Below are 22,250 nucleotides of genomic sequence, written 5' to 3'. Positions count from 1 at the left end.
CCGATACTACCGTAACTACGAAAATTTTAGTCGCGAAAATCGATACATTTAAATTTAATTTCGGAACCACTCTAAGTAAAGATCTTCGTTTCTCACGCATCGATAAAAAAACTGATCTGTGCAGTTCGAAGCCTTTAATTGTGCTTCCAATTATACTGTACGATAGATTGAAATTTAGCAGTAATTGATATGATAATTGAATAACTCGAAAATGTTCATCTAAGTTTTTCTTTCGTGAAAAAGTTACGTCACGAAAATTCTTTTTAAAGCTCGGATTTTATATTTAACATTATCCTCGGATTACATCCTTTTTGTTACTCTGGTATATTACGATTATCTGTCCAACCCAACACTGGTATAACCATGTATTCAAGAAATTTTTCCTCTACAGAAAAACTGTTTTTTGTGTGTTTACATTGTACATTAGATTTGTGTATCTAAAAGTTCTCGTCTTCAACTTTCCATCAACATCAAATTCAGCTCGTTTTCACAGTCACATAAGTATATTGTGTACTCGACGTTATGTGTGTCTTTGTTTCGCTGGTTTACAACATAAGATCTAGGAATTAATTTCACACTTTCAAGTTAGGAAACTTCCAGACCTTCCATTATTCCAACATTTTAATCATCTATTTTGAGGGTTTTTCATGCGGTTTTATTTGTTGCCCATAGTCATACCTACAACTTTAATTGCTCTTTTCAGGAATTTTTGCTGGTGTTTGAAACATTTATATTGTTGTAGACTTCATTGTTCTTTTAAAAGTTACTGTACCGTCCTCGTAGCGCTTCGCTGTGCTGCAGTTTCTGCTGTTTTGATACAATTTTTGAGTTATCTGCTGAAAGCTGAATGTTTTTTCCGGTTTATACCTTAAACTAATTGCTAATTACTTAAACTAATTGGCATTTATCGTGCATAAATAACTGCTAAAAAACTACCATGAGCAAACAACTGTAAATCTGGTATGTAAACTTTCGGCTTGATCTCATGAATAACACACGTACACTTCCTCCAATCTGCCTGTATATTCCGTCGCCTAAACAAACAATCCGCCTAAATAGAAAGTGAGCACCTCTACCTGACAAACACAACACGGATGTGGCCCACCTCTACCCAACTTATGTTGTTATGCCCGGGAAACTCATCTGCTGCTGTTGTTTTTATAATGTGTGATCAAATAGAATTTAACATGCTCACCAAGTTCACCTGTGCTGCCTCCGGAGGCTGCCGGATGTTGATTTATGGGCACAGCGCTGGTTAAAACAATACCAACACAATATCACGCAACATTATGTTTAAAATTATACAGCAGAATTAAATTTACGTTTTTATTAATCGTGATAATTTTCTCCGCAGTGTCCAAAACATTCAGCATTACCTCAAGACAGCATGTACAACAATAATTTTCAAGTAAGCGCTTTTATTTCGTTGTCACCCTTGGATTTTTATTTTCTGTTGCTTTTATCGTTTGTAGTTTTCTGAAACTTTGGAGGTGTTTTCGCCATTCGTTATTGACTTGAAAAACGTTGGGTTTTCGCCATTTTCGTCACAAGTAAATAAAGCTGTTAATGTTCTTTCGTCATACTGCCATGAAGATGTAAAATTTGTCGTGACGAAAATAGCAACCTTTCGCCATTTTCGCAACTATATGATAAATTGCGAAAGGTTATTTTCGCTAGATTCGAATTTCAGTCTTGTGAAAGCACAAAAAACGATTTCTACATTCGCCAATTTCTCTGACGGAACAAATTTCGATGGTTACAACGGCGATAACACCCCCAAAGTTTTAAACTCTTTATAAATTGCTTAAACACAATATCGCGATCTTGTAAAACGTTTGCACTTTTTTATGTTGTTGTATATGAATAAATAATGACCGTCCGTTCTGTTATCCAGTGTCCCTATCTAGCGGCGTCTAAATATTCCTATTTTATTGTACACGATACTCATAATATTATCATATAATACATTATATATGATCAGTACTCAATTTTCAATGTGAACCGTTTTTGAACACAGAACAGTAACCGTAATAGTCTTTAAATTGAGAATATTTAAGCTGGATAACCTTTGTTGAACTCTTCGACACTCTTCGACCACGGTTTTGATGATGTTGATGAAAATTGCGTTTATTTTTATGAGTCACATAAATGAAAGCGTCTTAACTCTGTGTTATAATAATACTAGAAAGCCCGTGGTAACAGGGACGAAGCTAAGTAGTATTCTTTGAAAGAAAGTTTTAATCGCATCAAAAAATATCCATCTCAACCGAAGATACAGCCGATTTAAATATAAAACACTATAAACACAACGTAATTAGCACAAAACCGATCAAAATGACGTTAAAACAATCTTTGCACGTGCATGTGTGCATTAAAACACCGTTGCTATGGAACCTTTTGGTTGTTACCTAAATTCCTCTTTTTCATCTAATTTGCACGTGGGCGGTCGTACATACAACAACAGAAAGAATTCTCTGAATTATAGTAGGGATGTTGTACTGTAAATAATGGGTGAATTATTATTATTATTAGAAGAGATTATTTTGGATTATCCAAAAGTCCCAAATAACGCAACCCAAGTTACGAAACTGTGATAACTAATATAATTACGGGGCCGCATATTCATATCATTGATATGCGATATCCACATTCCACGGGTTTTTTCCATGTCTGTCGGTCCCTTTTATTTTAAGAGTGAACATTTAAATTTATAACTTTTCCTTCTTCCAGATGCCAGTAGATGATCTAAACTCTATGATGCAGCTGAAACAGCAGCTCTCCCATCAGATAAACCAGCTTAACACTATGCTGGGACAGAACCCAAACCTGCCGAGCATGATGAACCAGACGAACATGAATAACAGCATGGCAGATTCTGGGCCCATGGTCAGGCCAAACATCATGATTCCTAACTACAATAATATGCCGCACACTAACTGGAACGCTCAGGTACATATTTTATCTTCAAACACTGTATATTATTTGTTCTCTAAGATGAATCCTGTGGCCAATAAAATAGACAAAATGATGAACCACAAACCCTAGTGAACCTTGCCGGGTGGTCAGATAGATACAAGCCTTTTGACGAGTATTGATAATAATATTGTATTGATAATAATAATGTATTATTAATATGTTTCAACTGTCTTTTTGCAGGCGCCAGGACCTGGTGGTCGGTTACAGCAGCAGATACTTGAGCAAATGAACGACAAAAAACTTCAGCTGGAACTGCTCCAGACCAAATCTAAACTTCAGATGTTGCTGATGGAACAGCAGCAGCAGCAGCAACAACAGAATCAGGCACAACTAGGCAACCCTGGGATGAACAACTCCTTGTTACCCGGCGCTAATCCTATGGGTCCAGTTAGTTTACCGAGCCATCCAACGGCTCCTGTACCCTTCAACAACCTTCATATCCTTCAGAAACAATTGCAGCAGTCTAACAGCGATTCGCAACAACAGCCACCACCAGCTTTACAGCAACAACAACAACAACAACAACAGCAACAACAACAACAGCAACAACAACAACAACAACAACAACAGCAACAACAACAGCAACAGCAGCAGCAACAACAGCATATGATGTTTCGACAGCAACAACAGCAGGCGCAGCAGCAACAGCAGGCGCAGCAACAGCAGCAGCAACAACAGCAGAACTTCCAGATGAACATGCAGCCCCGTGGCATGAGACCGCCAGTTTCACTTCCTGCTCCTCAACCTGTTACTCCCGCTAACCACAGTGTCAGGTACATGCCGCAGATGATGCAGCAGAATGGTATGCCCAACATGAACCAAATGTCACCCAACATGATGCAGCAAATAGCTGTGATGAGGAAACAACAGCAACAGGAACAGGCACGAGCTAGGAAACTAATGATAGCACAACAGAGAAAGCTTGCTCTTGAAGCGAGGCTGAGAATCAAAGCTCCACAGCTGACTACTCCGAAGGATGGAAAGGCGATGGTTGTACCACCAACATGTATTCCTCAGAGCATATCCCAGCCAATTCCCATGAACATCAGTCTCACAGCTACCCCTCTAGGCCCCCAGTTTGTGCCTAAACAGATCACCGCTCGCTCCATGCCCAGTCCCATCCCAGTACCTGACGACAAACGAGTAAAGACTCCGTTAATACAGCAAGTAAATACTTCCTGTGATCCGCTAGATCATGCCAGATCCATTATAAGTACCTCCCTCCCACCAAACACTATACCCTGGAGGACACAAGCCAACAAGGTCCCTCATCCGGTGTCCGCTGGATCTGTAAATCAGAATGAATCCTTAACTAAACAAAGTGCAGATTCCACCACTGTTAATGTTACTATCAGGTACGTTCTCTCTTTGAAATTCTGCTACTTTTGCAGTCGATTGTATTACTATTGAGTGTTGTATTTTGCATAATATAAATTGCTATAAACAGGACTTCATATTTTAGTTAAACCTATTATTGAGAACAAAGGCGTTTAAATATTGTTTACTTTCAGAAGCTCACCGCCTGTTGAGAAACCGTTGCCGGTTGCTGCAGTAACGGTCGTTTCCAAGGAGAAGACCACAGACGATACGAAGAAGACGAAGTTGGTGGCCCTTCCTTCAGTTGTTCCCACAACTCTCACGCCTGTCATAACTTCCGAGAACTCTACTCTTAAGGAGAAGGTAAGAACCGACAAAATCGTAATTAAAATAGAAAAATCAAAATATAGTTTTCACAGATTTCGAGCACAAATATAAATTTATCGGAAGGTGTCGAGTAAGTTTCAATGAGATACTCATTAATAATAATATAATTAATAAATAAAACTCAATAACTAATGAATGTTCCAGGCTATTCCTGTAAAGAAAGTGAGAGAAAGTCCGGAGATTGCCGGTACACCGCGTGGCTCTCCCAAAACTCCGATCATAAAGCCTGTTTCTCTAAGTGCAGTCAAAGGTAAGTCAACGGGACCCTGATCTAGTAAAATTCTTCCGGATAAGTCTGATATATATCAAGATTTCTTTTAAATTTACTTACAATTTGTTATTATTCGATCTATTCCCGCTTGATTAAAAAGTTAAATCCTCTAGAGAGAGAGAGAGAGAGAGAGCTAACCTAACTATCCCCAGCTAACCCGCAATACAGCATGCTGCTGGAAGTAATGACCCGGGAGATTCTGACGAAACTACAGCAGCACGGTGTCCAGAAGGGACTATCTGATCCTTCAACGGTAATTATCTTTCGTCTTATTCATTAATGCTATTTAGTTTTATTAATACTATTCTTTAGATTACTGACTAGTTAGACTTGATTATTCTCGGCTCTTGTATTTATATTTATCATATTATCCTCGTTGTAAATTATGTCACAAGCTTGTGGTTATAGCTGGATTGTTCCAGAAATTCATCACATAAGTATAAAACATTATTTTAAACAAATAACGTAATATAAAATATTATGTGGCCTTCATCTAAAATGTCTTAACTCAATCCTTGCCTATAAATGCCAATTCAGATGCTTTTGACGGAAAAATTAGTGTAAAGATCAATGGTTGCATAAATATATGATGTTGTTTGCTGAATAATAGCCCATTTCTATCACAGATTTGTCATAGTAACCAATCAAATGAACCTAATCCGTCTCTAACCTAGGTATTTCAACAGGAAGTAACCAAATACCTGAAGTCGATGGAAGAAGCGATCAAGAGAGGAGAATTCCAAGAATTATCACCTGACGTCATCGCCGCTAAATGCACGTCAACCTGCGCAGTGCAAACCAAACTGTGGTCGGATACTGTTCCAGGCGATAAAGAGTGCCCGGCCAGTCCGAAGCCTGACCCAAAGCATGCCTCCCCACAACCGTTACCATCACCACCTCCTCTCAAACAAGCTTCTCATATCAACAAGATTAAACCTCCTAAACGGAAATTAGGTAGACCAAGGAAAGTTATGAATTCTCCGGTGATGCCAGCGTTAGAGATCATGGGAATTGATGGGGTTGTGACAATAGAACCTGTTGTCAAAAAGGAGCCTACTGTAAAAGCAGAAGATTCAGAATGTCCAGGGTACATAAAACACGAGCCTATGGAGGTTAACGAGGACCAAAAACCTGATCTTATTGTTAATTCAAATCAAGTGAACGCTGCTTCTGAATCATCAGCTACTCAAAATCGACCGAATAACGGCCAAAATACCGGTCAAAACGGTCAGAACGGCCAGAATTTAAACATTGACATTGAAAATATCGGAAATCTTGAATCTCTGTTTGTTATGCTTCACAAAGACACTGACGCGGAGGACTCAGAAAACATTGATGTCAATACATTTCTTGCAAACTTGTGAGAGAAAATGAAGGACTGGTTTTTAACTTTTAACTTTTCATCTTGCGCCTTTGCTCCTCCAGCTTGGTTTTTAAGTTCTTTTGCTGTTCTTGTTTTTTCTTAGATTTTATTTTTACTATTATATTATCTCTGGTTTCAGAGGAAGGAGCTTTTAGATTTTATTACTGTTGGTCTGACTTGTGTTTTTACCCAGACGATTGTGATGTGTTTTGTTGTCAAGCTGAATTTGGGATTACCTTCAATTTATAATAATCGTTATAATTTGAGTAGTTGCCAACTAATAACTAATATGTTTTTAAGAATTGGTTCCGTAGTCTGTTATAGCCTAGTTTCCGTTTTATACACTCAGGCAATTTATGTTGCTGTTCGTGATCGATATCAGATTACAGTCAACTGTTTATTTATTCGCGAACGCACGGGACTTTTATGAACGTAAAACTAAACTAACTTTGATGATCGAGCTATTATTTTGGAAATGGAAGCAACAAAAAAATTGTAATAGTATGGATCCCTGCTCAAAATTTAATTTGAATTCGTTGCAATTTATGTTGCAATTTTAGTTTTCTTGCCCTGATTCTTCTATTTATATATCATTATCAGTTAATCATAATGATGAGCCAGATAGTTGTTGAATGAATTGTTTTGTTTTCCCTTCAACGGAAGTTGTGAACTTCGCGTAGATATTTCTTTTTATCAGATAGATATTTTAGATAGACCGTCTTTTGAATGCAAAGTTGTCAATTGTTGTGATGGCTGTTTTTTCAGTCTCCGTAGATGTAAATTTTTGAAGTTTGCTAATTATATATATTGGGTCAGTTTTAATAACTTATTTATTCCAATTCCGTTATAACAATGAAACTTGTTCGTATTAATTGTTCATCTTCCTGCTTGAAAGTAAAGATCGCTAATGAAACCTACGTGTGACTCACTAACATTAACAAACTATAGCCCGAGAGCCGGCGGGTCGGCTTTGTAAATTTCATGAGCCCATTAGGCATTAAATCTAATTGTAGCAGAAAAACAGCAATCGCCCCAATTTGGACCTAAAAATAGGCTTGTCAACTCCGCGGGCACCAATGACGCTTGGAAATGGAATTCGTTTAGGCACGGTCCCTAGTTTGTTAGACTTAGAGCTCCTGTCTCTACCTTAGTTATAGGTATACTATTAATAATATTAATAACACTATTATTTAGATTTCGTTATTTTCTCTTCTTTGTTACAACTTAACTTAATCGCTTTTATTGAGACAAAAGATCCCACTGCAAAGTTGGCAGAGTACTTACAACTTACCGATATTTTGTCTCACACTTGGAGTTCTAAACTTAAATTAAGACTAACTTTATACTGTGGCCACACAGTCGTTAGAGCAGACTCAGAGTTCACACTCGCCCTCCCAGATTACCTCTAGTAAGTCTGCTCAGCTGTTTACTCATACTGGACACTGTTATATTACGACGATCTTAATCATTCATATATTATAGAAGTGCTAACTTTGATATAGAAATGCTTACTTTTTAAGCTGAAATAAAAAGTACCGTTTTCCACATTCTGATTCACATATTCCACATAGCGATCGTTAAAAAGGATAACCGATAACTGATAACGTTGCGCCACTGAATTATAATTAATATTCATGGTATTTGGATTCTGGCCGGTGCATGGGTGATGAATCCTTTTAAAATTACTTTTTACCAAGTCAACCTAATCCTATCACTCGGAGGAGAATATAATTGCGTACTAAAGTAAAACTATTTTATATTCAATATGTCTATCTGCTCATTGTATTACAGCAAGGGATGATCATCGGGATCAAATTTGATATTTACTAAGTGTGAAGGATCAACCATAAGTTATTGATATTATTAAATTGATATACCTTATCGGACCTTATTTGGACGGACATTACTTGAACGCTGGAGGCCCTAGCGTTTACGTTAATGTCCGTTCAAATAAAGTCCGTTCAATTAATGTCCGTCCAAGTTAAAGTCCGTTCAAATTTTTTCAAAAATTTTTCCATTTCGAACTTTTTGTCCAGAATATGACAACTTTTTAATTTCAGTCAATTTCAATAGCTATCATTAAACTAAACTATATCGTTGAATCAATAAAAACAAGGTATCATAAAATTTTAACAATCTGAATTGTAAATATCACATTATTGCATGATCACTTGAAGTTGATCTTCGGCTTCTTCTACCTCATTTTGTTTTACAACTGGTTGTCTGTCCAACTCGTAGTCGTACCGGGCAATGAACGATCCCAACTGCTCTACTAGAGAGATACTTGAATGCCTAAAGTACAGCTTAAGCTTTATCTCTAGCTCCCCACTTGGTATAGGCGACCTTCGGTGGCTTATGTCAGCTACGATACCTTCTACCATACCACCCATCTCGATAAAGTAGAAGACAAACCGGGATATCTCCCTGCACGAAAACCCATTTGATGAAGATGATATGTGATATTAGATAACGATCATGTACACATATTTTAACATTTTTACTTATTATAGACTGCTTTTCTTGCTTAGTGTATGAAAAATTTTAAAAACGTCAAAAATAAGTTGAAACAAATTAGGATTTTTGATGGTTTTGATTGCCTTCTAGGGTTCATATTAATGTCCGTTCATAATTATGTCCGTTCAAGTAATGTCCGTCCAAATAAGGTCCGATAAGGTAATAAATGTTTGTTATATCCTATTGAGGTACATGCCACCCCATCGCGGGTTTACTAGTACTACAAGTACGTATGGTACTCGAAACTAACATAATCTCCCACGACCAGGTTTCCTTCTGAAACAGACATTACTATTAGAAATGAGGAGACTGAGAGCCAGGAACCGATTCAGTCTTTTTTCAGAATCTCCACAAACTGGTTTGTAAAAAGATATTACTTTGTGTGAAATATTTGTGAGTATTTATAGAAAACTCTTTGTCGTTCTTCGAATTCCAGTACAGCATTCTTGTAGGTTCATAACCTACCAAGCTAAGACGCACGCCGAGTTGGACTCATCGACGGTCTAATAGTAATATTTGAACAAAGTATCACCCAAAGTATCACCCGTTAACAAAGTATCACCCGTTAACAGCATTGATAACCCTATCTAATCTGATAACCCTTCTAATCTGGTATGGCTCCACATCATAAATATATACATTATACATTATACAATGTACATTATACAACTACAAGGTTTGTTATCCTCCTTTGATTGAAAAGCTCAATGGTCATTATTTCAAACCTCTGTCGGAGTTAGTTGGACCATGCCTCATGAGTGAACATTAATGATTAACTAAATGTAGAAACGCGAGGAATTAAGGGACAGCAGTCTTACACAATTTCAACAAAAATTCCTGAGATGGCAGCAATTTGTAACTTTAAGAACTTCTATAGGTCCTCTATATATGAGTATGACTATAGATCAATGACAATACCTTCTTAAACTTATAAAGATCAATTCCCTCATGGCTCATGATCGAGCGCCTGTTAGTCATCATTCTATCGAAAAACAATAGAGGCCAATTATTTTGGTGAGCGGCGGAAGAGGAGATTTGAAGAATTGAGGGACAGCAGTCTCATACAATTTTAACAAAGATTCTTGAGATTCCAACAGTTTCAAAGTAATTTCGAACTTAATTTTCAGAAAAACCGACGTTCATGGGCCGCACCCTCTTGGAGATCGATCCCTTAAAGAATTTTTTTGTGAGCTGAGAAAATTTGAAAGTCACTTTATTATATATCAGAATACCAAATGAACGATCAAGCTTTTAGTTTTAATAGCTAATAAAATACGCCGTTCTTGACAAAACCGCGTTACCAGTTACAAAGGAAATAGTTGTTATTATATAACCTCTTCTGCCGTTTCCTTAACCGAAATTTCACAGTTTTAAAGCTGAATTTTGACCAGTGACCAATTAGTGAGGTCAGTATTTAAGGTTATTATTGTGACGATTTTGTTACAGTTTGGGACATTGATCATGAAATAGATCTGAATTCTCAACCGTAGGCGGTACTCAAAGACAAATAAAATCAAAGCATCTAATCAGAACAATCAAAATTGTAAACATAAATTTAACACAACTGAATAATAGTTGCAATTCAAGTTTAACCAGACAACTAAATTTTCCGTGTCCAAATATGGGCGTTTCAATTTCAACTTTTCACATTAAGTTATTAAATTTCATCCAAAATTTCTACACCCAACGTAGAAACATTTTGTACAAGGCACTCAAAAGTTGACATTTCCTGGATCAAAATAAATTCACAAATTACTTTGCTTCAATCCCACAAAACTCAATATCGCCGCACATAATGTGATCCAGCCACAACATTGTGCCGCGGAATTTATTTCATAAATCAAAATCTTATCATAAGCGCATCTCGCATTTATCCAATAGATTTTTCGCCCGAAACAATAAGGACTAGAAAACCTCAAACTTACCAGATCGAAGTCAAACTAAATACGATTCAGTTCATTAGATAATCCCATGGTTTTCAATTTAAATAGTAAATACTATAATCACTATACACTACAATTATAACCCTTGGAAATCTATTTAGTTAAATATGAGGCATTCAGACTAAGCCTACATCTCCGGAGCGTTCCATAGCATATTCAAATTTTAACATTTTATTCGAATGTAAAATATCTGTTGCTGGGAACGCGCCGAAACAGCATCAAAATTCAATATAGTTACAGCATTGGGAGCATTTTGATTTGTATGACTATGTCCATCGTAAAACATTGACTGCATTTAAATTAAAAGAACTCGTATAATTTATCATGTTAAATAATTCCTGGACTTAACAAAACCTTGAATTTGAAATATACTTTTTGAAGATTCAAACACATACTATTAATCCGTAAGCCGATGCTTGTTCTAATGGCAATAACTTATTAAGCTCCAAATCTTCTGATAAACGAATAGTCAACACCAAATAGAGACTTCAGCTCCCAGTTCAAATAAATAAGGTAAAACTTTTAAATCTAAATTTAATGGTCCTTATTACAATAGAAACACTAATTTTTAAACACGAAATCCCCGTTTTAAAAAATCTCCAAATTCCGATAAGGTTCACCAGGTAAGGTTTATCAGATGTAATCAGAGCGGAGAGGGGGATTTAAGAGGTATCCAGAGAGAACCTCAACAGCAGCTATCTAAAGTTGGGGGCTGTTGCCGATTTCGTCATCCCTTGACCCTTAACCACGTCGACGTATCTATTTCCTGGGGAGAAAATAGCAAATATTGATGAAAGTAAATAATTTAAAACATAAGGGGTTACAGTTTACGCTAAACAAGTTTAAATTCAATTTGTTCAGCAAGGGCTGACCGGGATCATATTTCTTAGTGCTCTAAACTAACCTAATCTCCCACGTCCAGGTTTCCTCCTAAAAGAGCCACCAGGAGAACCCGGAGCTGAATGAGCCAGATCGTTTGAAGCTCCGCTAACTGTAGGATAGGTTTTTTAAGAGACTTCTTAAGGTTATTAAATACACAGCGTATGGGGAGTGCAATTGGTTCGGGGAGGGGGGAGGGGGCCGGGGTGGGGGTTGTGGAGAAAGGGGGTTGTGAAGGGAGGGGGTGGGGGAGGGGGTGGGGGAGGGAGTGGGGGTTGTGGAGGGAGGGGAGGGAGAGGGTAGGGAAGGGGGTTGTGGAGGGAGGGGTGGGGGAGGGAGTGGGGGTTGTGGAGGGAGGGGTGGGGGAGGGAGGGGAGGGAGAGGGTGGGGAAGGGGGTTGTGGAGGGAGGGGGATTGTGACTTGTGGGGAGGGTGTGGTGGGTTCAGTTCCCTGAAAATCAGTGGAGGAATGTGATTGACAACTAAACGAGACCAAAATATCGATCAATATAATTCTGGGATAGGAAGAGGTGAGTATAAACACTCCCAAGGTAAATTACTTGATGATCTGGAAGAGGGAGGAAGAGAACTCATAGGAGGAAGAGAACTCATAGGTGGGGGAGGCGGCGCCTCATCCTCATCATCAGAACCTCCAACCCACTTCTCTGTTTAGATAATTTGTGTTAAGAATTTATCATCAGATAAGCGTACTAAAACGTACAATAGGAATTCAGGATGAATAATATGTTACTCGGTTAGTTCAAATGTTATTAATATTGATGGGATTCACTCTGCTGTTGCCAAGTGGTAAAGATACATCAACATTTATTTAAAATAATTCATTTAACAAAATTAAGTACGTACTGAGATCTTCATCCCAATGAATAGCCGGTTTCGAATCATCAGGAAGGATCATGCTCTTCGGTCCAGACCCAGAGCCCTTGAATAATCGAGAAAATAGACTCGTTGACTGAAATAAGCTTAATTAATCAAAGAATTATGCAAATGTTTCTACATTCATATTAATTTTGGATGTAGCCAAAACTTAGTTATCAAAAACATCAGAAACTCATTCAGAAACAATTCCCATAGCCCACTGCGTTCTTACTGAAATCAAACAAAGGTAACAAATTGGAAGAAACTGAAACCTGTTCGGATTCTTTCTTCTCTTCCACTTTCTTCTTTTCTGGTTTCTTCTTGCTGTACAAGCTATCCTCGTCTTCTTCAACCGGGTCGTTTGTAGGTGTTTTTATCTGTAAGAAGAGAAAACTTGATACATAAAGTGCTGCATAGCATAGAGTTAGGATGATAATTAACATGTAAACTTAATTAATCAGAACAGAATAAAGGTGGTTTATAATGTTTAACTGACCTCCTCGTCGTACGGTGAAAGTTGTTCTGAAGGAGCAGGCGGTGCTAAAGGTGGCAATGTCGGTGGGCCCATCAAGCTTCCTCCACTGAAAATATGCTGTGTTACCGATTGGAAATTTCAGTGACGTCAACATTAAATCTACGTAAATTTATGTTTATGAAGTTTAATTTCTTAGAGTTAGTAACGTCATGCAAAAAACGAAAGAAAACTAACCTGAACTGAGATGGGTTGAAGAAAGCAAAGCCGCCCGGTGGAGGAGGCGCGGGTTCCTCCTCCGCCTCTTCCACTTCTCCCTCATTTGTGAGGGTATCCTGTCTCTCCCTATTGAACGAGCTGTCTCCCAGCGCGCTCTGACCATCTGTCTCTGTGGCGTCATCATTTGGTGCTGTGACGTCATTACTGGTGTAACCAGTGGTCGGTGAAGAGTATTCAGTTGTTGGTGGGGGACAATCAGCAGGTTCGGAACTGTTGAGTGGAGGACCTGCCTCGTACTGGCTGGGGTAGGCGGGTTGTTGAGCGGGATCGTACTGGCTGGAAGGATCGTAGCTGAGTTGAGACGAATCATAGCTGGGTTGAGTTTGATCGTTGTAGTTCTGCCGAGATTGGTCGTAGTTTTGTTGGGTGTTGTCGTAGTTCTGCTGACTTTGGTCGTAGTTCTGATGAATCTGATCGTAGTTCTGCTGACTCTGATCGTTGTTCTGCTGACTCTGATCGTTGTTCTGCTGAGAGGAATCGTAACTGGCTTGAGAAGGATCATATGGAGCACCCTCAGGATCATAATGCTGCTGTTCGCTAGACGATACATCGTTCTCATAATGTCCGCTTTCATTTAGTTGCCCACTTTGATTCAGTTGTCCGCTCTGGTCCATTTGTCCTGTTTGGTCGTACTGCCCCCCAGTCTGAGTATACTGACCACTTTGATCGTATTGATGAGTAGAAGTATCAGCGGTTTGTTGTGTAGTGTCCTGTTGTGTGGTATCTGGATACCATTCTCCTTCGTAGTAAACATAACCTAGGGTTACAGTATAGTTACAGGGTTGTAGTGACAAGTAATACGTCTGTGATAAGATTTAAGCAAGATTCAATTTAGGAAATTTCTCCCCTACAGTCCTCAAATAAATTGACACCCCACAACCTAGAGAAGATTGGCAAATGGCAGCACTTGAAAAGTGACAAGCTGCTGTCTGCTCTGTGCTACCACAAAGCGTACTGACCTGGGTACATGGTGTGTCTGTAGACTTGCCCATCAAACACTAGCCCGTTATCTAACAGTTCCTGGTGCTTTGCATTCTGCTGTTGCGTCTGAAACAGTTTATTGAGCTCGAAATCAGGCGGTACTCATAGATATCAATGCTATTTGAAAGAGAAAAAAGATAAATTGGACGGGGTTGAAGATGAATTTTGAAAAACAGGACCATTTAGAAGCCCTTTTCGTGTAATGTACGTATAATTATAATAAGCTCTAACATTTTGTCACAAAAACAGTGCGACTCTTTACTTACCTCGAGCGATTCAGTCGACTGTTGAGAAGCGGGCTGTTCAGCAGATAGCTGTTCAGCAGGCTGCTCCGAAAGCTGTGAAGCAGGGTGCTCCGCAAGCTGTGAAGCAGGGACAGTTTGTTTCTGCTTGTGTAAGAGGTACTGTGCTACACGCTGGATGTCGGGGGTTGCCACACGACTAGAGTACGCCGTGCTCCTGTTACTTATACCTAGGTTCCTGTGTGTACAACTACATGTTAGTAATCTGACATGTTAATGAAGTTATGATTAAGCGATATCTTGTCAATTTCATTTATTTTTGTCTTCCATTCAGGTGTGGAAGATCATAACACCCTAATTGAACTCAGTCCTATTTTCAGGTTACGAAGCTCCAAGAAATAAGCCCTGAAAGAGAAAGATAAAATCACCAACCTGTTAGTGAGAGTATCTCTAAGATGTTCCACCCAGTCAGGCATAGGTCGGTGTAGCAGGTGTACCATTCTTATACACTCTTCGTATACTCGCATTATAAACCTGAGGGAGAGAGGGTCTTTGTTAGGGGACTGGGGAGAAACAACCCAATTAAAATATATTCAGTCATCATTTAGCCGTGAGATTCAGCTTTTCCTTAAAATGACTTTGATCACATTCTACGAATAGCACCCCTTATAATTTTAGTTAAAAGTGATATTTAAAGTCTTACCTTGCTCTGTATGATTTAGCTGAGAGATTAATGTTGTTTGATATTTGCTGTAAATACTGTAGTGCCTTGCTGTACTGTCCAACTTTAGCGACCTGCAGATATGGCCACTAACATCTCTCTTCAAGAATGAAGCTGATTATGACTTTACTGACCAACTTTTTATTAAGTCATGTACAAACTACGTTAATTCGTATTAACTTTCATTTGTAACACAATAATGTAATCGATGTTAAAACTGCAAATATTGCGTTTTTAAATGTCTAGCCACACTAACCAATACGTCGTAATCATATACATATCAAGAGTAAGTTTTAAACGTGATGTTAAAAAGATGTTAAAAAGATGTTAAATGGTGTTTTTGTCGGCCGGGTGGTGTAGTGGTAATTCACTCGCCTCCCAAGCGGAAGACCGGGGCTCAAACCCCGTCTGAGGCAGGCAGGCCAGGTCACCAAGCTGTGATTGGTACAGGATTTATCCTGGTAATTATGCTCGGAGGATATCAGTGACGCGATTCCCACTACAGTGTAAGCTGCAGTGTAGCTGTAAAGTCTACCGCCATTCGGAATGAGTGTGAACTTGCTTACCAGGCAATCATGATTTCCGCTTGGTTCTCATCAGGTCTCTAAGAAAGCCAACAGTGTGCTGATATGCACTGTCATATGTACTTCCTAGAAGCAGCACACGGCCCATTTCGGACTTGCACGAGTTATAATTATTAAATGGTGTTTAATGTCCTCTGTTCTGACCTCTTTAGCGTAGAAGAGTTTGACTGCTTGGAAAGGAACGATGCAAGGCTCTCCACCTAGTAACTTAGCAAACTCGTATATTTCCGTAAGTTGTATCGCAGAGTATGGCAACTTCCGGAGCTCCTGAACAACAATTATCATTTACATACATTTACAACATTACAAACATTTACAACATTTACATAAACATAATAATTATAATTATATATGTATAAATACATTTACATAACCCTCTCTTCAATTAATCAACAAAAGGTAAACTTAAACTTAACAGCTGATGACAGCTGGTACCTTGGTATGATCCAGTCCAAGGAGAGCAATAGGAGAGGTCTTGTCCAGGACACTAGTTAGTTTAGATCCAGCCATGAGACTGGTGAAATGGGACGCGTGTACCATTCCCTCACTCGCTGCAAGTTTATCGTTTGTTACGAAACGTTCTGATAAGAAACTTTCGGGCTTTTTGGTGAAATTAGCATTTGAACTTGACATAGATCAGGAGACACTGTTATATAATGGGATACGAGTAACGAATATAGTGGATTTTAACGGCCCTTAAATCATGTACAATATCAAAACGGTTGATTGTGATATCTACCATAGAACATACCTAACGTCTTGGCCAGAGACGAAACTATTGCGGAGGGAAACGGTCACCACAACTAAATTGCATAAAACATAATTTCAATTAGTATCACTTAAATTAATGTCAAGCACAATAATAAAATTAAAGGGAAACAATCGATTACAAAAACTTGAAACTCACCCAGCGTATTAGCAAGAGACAGCACATAATTAAAGTTAGGATCGTATTTATCACTCTGATTACTAAGAATCATAGCCAAATGCTGTCTCCACCGACTGCTACTAGAACAAGAGCTGGGTTCCACGCTGGATATCAACTGAGAGAAACTCTTCAGTGGCTCGTCCACGTGAAGGGAGTTGGAGAACCGCTGCATCGTGTCAGACTGGATCTCCGAGGACAGGGTCGTGGAGATCATCAGGGCCAGAGACCACAGCTGATATTTCACGGATACTTCTAGAGCTTCTTTACGCTGACCTAAAGAGTACAGAATTGTTGAAATTATTGTATTTGAGATGTTCAAAACTTGCTGGCTTTTATACACTATCAATGTTTAGGAAGATGGCAAATTGCTTTCAAGAATATGGTTAATATATCCACATCAAAGAAATATTATATAATACTCCAATGCGCTATTCAGGGATAGAATTAGACCACTTATTTTATTTACAAGTTATTATGCTATTTTGTTTGAAAATTTGTCACAAAAACCACTGGCACCGCAAGCATATCCAACCTTCAAACAAGCATTCTCGTATCTGATCAATAGCTTCAGTTTTCTGCTCGTCGGTTATATCAACCAGTTGTCCCTCTGAGTCGTACCCAGCGATACTGAAAGAAAAAGTCTTATTACTTTATTAAACAGTGTGCTGATCAAAAACCACCTCATTTGGTACGAACTACGAAGACCAAATAGAACTACGAAGACCAAATCGAAAATAGTAAATATAAGATTAATGTATTGTTCACTTTTTCACAAATTTGTAGCTCATTCGTTTGCGATAAAAGAGTTCTCTTGTATCTTATCTCTGTTATATTATCTTCTTTAATCTATGTTTGGATGAATTGTGAAGGCAGCAAGAATGATGTCAACAGTACCTGACTTTATATCAGCTACTTTGTGTCAGGTACACAAGACTTTACGGCTTCGGATTTCGGCCCCCTTCAGGTAGCAAAATTTGGTGATGCGTCAGAGATAGCAAGGAGGACATTTGGAACTCACAGCATCGACAAAAGGTACATGATACCAATTATGAATATATTTGATATAATTTTTAAAAGAATTTGAAGCATTATATATATTTTCAAGGTGAACTGTAGAAATGTGGAAAGCTTTTATTAGTGTCAGATTACGTTTGATAAAACATAAACACGTGCCTAGACTTTGGTTCAGTATTCAGCCAGAATATCTGCTTGTCCGATTCGTTTTATTTTTCTGACATTTGTTGGTCTAACCCTAACAAATAAAGCACCATTAGTTTTCAAAGTTCATATCTTGCCAACTGATTGCGTCGAGTTTTGCTAAGCGATGAAAGATACCACAGTGGTGATATGGCTAAGAGACAGTGTTCCCCTCCTAGTTAACAGTACACATCTCACCACACAGAGCACCGTGTTCTATTATCTTATAGAGGAACTGGGCCTCACTGAGATCGAAATGGAGGACTTCACGCCACAAACTGTGACTAATTTCTTTTACCTTCTTCAAGATAAGACTATGATTGATATCACGGTGTCGGTATTCAGGGAACTTCACAGACTATCAGCTGTCTTTAATGTGACTTGGCTTGTTAAGGCGTGTCGGCAATGGTTCAAGAAGCAGATTGACGAAACAGCAGACTATCAGTCTAAACTCTTTGTATTTGAAGAGTGTAGGTACATGAAGAATACAAGGTTTGGGTTTTCCTCAAAGAACAATCGAAAATTAGATAATCTTCTAGTGAACTCATTTTTATTCACCCTATCTCAAAAAGACAACTCAAAATTTATAAGACAATACATGGAACCTGTAGATGCGATTAGTGTAAAATAAGGTGGCACCAGACCAGTCCTCCCGAGGCGTACCAATGGTAAACAATGCCTGCTCACAAGTCTCTCACTACACACTATACTCTCAGTCGTTGTAGCGACTGACAACTGCAATAACTCACAATAACTAAGTATTGAACTCTACGTTAATACGACAATCACGATAACTTGTATTGCCAATTACTCTGATATGACTACTACATACATGCAACTAAGTGCGGTACTGTGAATCAAACGGTTCAAATGCTACAATTCGGTCCTAAGCTAGAGTTGAACAAAGGAAACAGTTGAATCGAGTAATAACGTTCGAATGATGAATATAAAGATATTATCAACAATCACAACTTAAACTGTGGCAAGACGGGCCACGTTGGGCGTTCTAGATCAGCGGTTAACACTTTGATTAAACACGTCACCTAAAGAGCTTTTCCAGAACTAATCCTAACGTGTCCAGAAATGCGTTATCGACACGCGCCACGTGATACCACGTGGTCACTTAACTACCTAAATCTACACTCATTACTAACGGTCATATTAATCACTAAATTACAATCTACACAACTGCTAAAACTACTCTAAAACTGCTGCAAACAGCCTACATATTACACTATATCCCCCGGGAAAATTTAATCGATTTCGTCAATATCTCCAAGAGGTATTGACAAATTCGACTAAATCCCCCCCTACCTACTAAATCCTTAAAAAAAATCCTACAACTCCCTCTTAAACAACACCCTAAAAATAAAAATACCAACAAAATCCCCGTGATGCAACTCACGCGAAAAAACTACCCTTTAAAAAATTTACACGTGCTACAAAAATATAAAATTTTAAAAAATACGTGTACCATCACGTACCAAATCTGAATAATTAAAACTACACGTGAAATCTCACGTGACACAATACAAATTAATTATAAAAACTAACGTGATACACTTCACGTTACAAACTTCAACTACTTCAAAATATTTACAAAACTTGCTACCCTACTAACTGTCCTTCTCCTAAACTGTCCCTCCTACTTCCCTTACTTCTTCTGCTGTTCTGTCGAAGTCGTAGCACCGTCTACCATCCACCGTCTCTGTCCACACCACCAGTTGTTGAACACGTCCTCCACAACCATACTCCTAATCCAGGTACCGTACATCTAGGCACGAACCTACACTTACACCATTATTTCCGTACACCTAGTTACGAACATAACTTACACAATTATCTCCGTACACCTAGTTACGAACATAACTTACACAATTATCTCCGTACACCTAGTTACGAACATAACTTACACAATTATCTCCGTACACCTAGTTACGAACATAACTTCACATAAGTCACTGCAGACCTAGTCCCGAACATAACTTGCATAATTATCTCCGTACACCTAGTTACGAACATAACTTACACAATTATCTCCGTACACCTAGTTACGAACATAACTTACACCATTATTTCCGTACACCTAGTCACGAACATAACTTACACAATTATCTCCGTACACCTAGTTACGAACATAACTTCACATAAGTCACTGCAGACCGTCATATTTATAGATATGAAGACCAATCATCTAGATTAAGACCTTATCGGCACACGAATATCAAAAGTCAACTAAAGGCAAATCAAGGCATCAGGAGCGATGCTCGACCGGATTAAAATGTGACTCAACCTCTACACTCTACTCTACTCCACGGTTCAACAACTAACTCCACCTCTCGCAAACTCTCCACTCTCCAGGGTAGCAAGCCCTTCAAAATAAAACCCAGACATCACTAACAATATCAACTGATATCAAGGACACCAGGCATACCCTAAGCACGGCGGGAGATAAGAAATGCAACGATGACCACCTTCCACAGGTTCCAGGTAGTCTGCAAAACATGACAACAATCGTCGTATCTGCCCGAGCAACAGGCAGTTCACTGGCATCCCGTGACCAGCAATTCTCTAAATCCAAGTACACCGTCCTTTATCACCATTCAACACAACACTAATTCTCGATACCGGTCTGTAGTAATCCGGCTTCTTTAATATTGCTCTATTTCTTAGAGAACGTCCTCCACTGACTACAGGTGTACTCTGTTCCTCAGGTGAGTAAGCTAGTGTACTGTTACTCTCCCCCAGTATGACAGGACTCAAACTATCCTCCATCCGGGATGTAGGTTCCTCAACCCCTCTGCTCCACCCGGGTGTGTGGAAAGATCCAAAACTCGATTCTGTCTCCTGGATAGGTGATGAAATATGAATAGGAGTGTTAACCCTAGCTGGTGTCTGAGGGTCATGTTGGATTGAAATGTCCTGACTTTCCGTTCTGAACGGAAGTGTGTACTCAGGTGACAGAGGTTCGTCAGGAATTTCAATTCTCTGATTAGATACAGTGCTCTCTCGAATCACAGGATCCCTTCTCTCTACTTGCTCAGGCATCCACAACTCCTCGTCACTACTGCTATCACTATCATCACTATCACTTTTCACCGTATCTCTCCTCTTAGGCTCCGCAGTGTTGCTACTGCCATCACGAATTACTACTCTTTTCTCCGAGAATCTGTTCATCTCGTAGTGCTTCATTTTGCAAATGTTCGTGACCCTCTCCAACCCAGGTCCGTACTCCACCACATACAAGTGATCATTTAAAACCTTCTTCACTCTACATGGACCCCTAAATCGCGGAGCAAACTTGTGTTTAGGACATTGCACTAACACGAAACAAAAGTCGTTCTCCTTAAAGTAAGGACCATGCAGGTTTCGATCATGTTGCCTCTGTGCATACATGAAATCTACATTCGCACTCTCTCTCACTCTCCTGATGATTCTCTTCATTTCTCTGTGAAGCTCGTACGCCTCCCTGGCAGCGGCGTTCCTCGTATCTGGCTGATGCTTTTCTCTATCATCTAACATCAGATTCAACGGCAAGTTGACCTCTCTGCCAAATATCATCTTGTGAGCAGAATACCCAGTTCTCCGGTTCTTCAAACAGTTCAAGGCAAATGTACTCTTGTCCAGGTACATATCCCAACAGTTCTCCTTTCCCCTAGGAATGCATGCACGCAACGCTCGATTTGTTCTCTTGTTGTTGCTCTCAGCACGGGCCGTGCTAGACGCTTTATACGATGTTCCGTGAGTTTTCTTGCACTCGAAAAACTCCCAAACTTCCTTGAAGAATTCTGCTCTGAACCCGGGGTGATTATCCACAATTAACTCCCGACACATTCCGAACTTTAATACCCAGTTCTTCATTATTGCTGCTATATTCTCCTTAGCAGTTTGACTCTTGACTGGAACTGCTACCAGATAGTTTGACCAGGCATCAGAGATAGTAAGGATGTATCGATATCCTCGGGGTGTTCTCTGATTTGCTGTCGGTACTATGTGATCAATTACAATAGCGTCATTGAAATGGTGGAAGAATAAATGCTTTAACGGTGCTTTCAGATAAGCTTTCGGCTGCTTCATCTCTCCGCATCTTATGCACGCTTTGATGTACATTTTGGAGTCCTGCTCCATCTTTGGCCAGTAGAAGTACTCCAGGTGCATTTCTCCACACAGGTGCTGATTCCCGGATGACAGTTGGTGATGTTGTCGTGAAACAGTCTCATGATCTCCTCTTCATAGCTGTCTGGTATCACGATTAACTCTCTCGAATCTTTCTCTTTTCTTGAAACCCACTTTCTCTTCAAGAGTCCGCTTTCATCCACT

General features: G+C 39.1%; 2 protein-coding genes across 6 annotated transcripts in view; one reads left to right on the top strand and one right to left on the bottom strand.

Moving 5' to 3' along the window:
• Positions 1-7,172, top strand: part of LOC134820589 (mediator of RNA polymerase II transcription subunit 15-like) — a 40,978-nt gene extending 33,806 nt beyond the window's left edge. The window contains exons 3-9 of one of the 5 annotated variants that reach the window (XM_063831066.1): positions 1,355-1,408; positions 2,731-2,949; positions 3,157-4,331; positions 4,488-4,656; positions 4,825-4,930; positions 5,104-5,204; positions 5,638-7,172. In XM_063831066.1, coding sequence (XP_063687136.1) covers positions 1,355-1,408; positions 2,731-2,949; positions 3,157-4,331; positions 4,488-4,656; positions 4,825-4,930; positions 5,104-5,204; positions 5,638-6,315 — 2,502 coding nt within the window. In that variant the 3' untranslated portion in view covers positions 6,316-7,172. Of the gene's footprint in view, positions 1-1,354; positions 1,409-2,451; positions 2,512-2,730; positions 2,950-3,156; positions 4,332-4,487; positions 4,657-4,824; positions 4,931-5,103; positions 5,205-5,625 lie in introns of those variants that run through there. The other 4 variants (XM_063831065.1, XM_063831069.1, XM_063831068.1 and 1 more) reach the window with 4 other exon arrangements.
• A 3,179-nt stretch (positions 7,173-10,351) lies between these two features.
• LOC134821348 (protein transport protein Sec16A-like) overlaps positions 10,352-22,250 on the bottom strand; it is a 27,491-nt gene continuing 15,592 nt past the window's right edge. Inside the window, exons 12-26 of the mRNA XM_063832091.1 lie at positions 17,266-17,360; positions 16,713-17,006; positions 16,241-16,356; positions 15,950-16,072; positions 15,204-15,295; positions 14,933-15,034; positions 14,525-14,738; positions 14,237-14,324; positions 13,236-14,034; positions 13,023-13,107; positions 12,799-12,903; positions 12,515-12,620; positions 12,211-12,315; positions 11,676-11,762; positions 10,352-11,537 (exon numbers count right to left, since the gene is read on the bottom strand). Of these exons, the coding sequence (XP_063688161.1) occupies positions 11,467-11,537; positions 11,676-11,762; positions 12,211-12,315; positions 12,515-12,620; positions 12,799-12,903; positions 13,023-13,107; positions 13,236-14,034; positions 14,237-14,324; positions 14,525-14,738; positions 14,933-15,034; positions 15,204-15,295; positions 15,950-16,072; positions 16,241-16,356; positions 16,713-17,006; positions 17,266-17,360 (2,482 nt within the window). The 3' untranslated portion in view covers positions 10,352-11,466. The remainder of the gene's footprint in view (positions 11,538-11,675; positions 11,763-12,210; positions 12,316-12,514; positions 12,621-12,798; positions 12,904-13,022; positions 13,108-13,235; positions 14,035-14,236; positions 14,325-14,524; positions 14,739-14,932; positions 15,035-15,203; positions 15,296-15,949; positions 16,073-16,240; positions 16,357-16,712; positions 17,007-17,265; positions 17,361-22,250) is intronic.

Source organism: Bolinopsis microptera, chromosome 9 (assembly GCF_026151205.1).
Source record: "Bolinopsis microptera isolate Bmic1 chromosome 9, MBARI_Bmic_1.0, whole genome shotgun sequence".
In the NCBI taxonomy this organism is placed as follows: Eukaryota; Metazoa; Ctenophora; class Tentaculata; order Lobata; family Bolinopsidae; genus Bolinopsis; species Bolinopsis microptera.
This window is presented reverse-complemented; position numbering and strand designations above follow the sequence as displayed.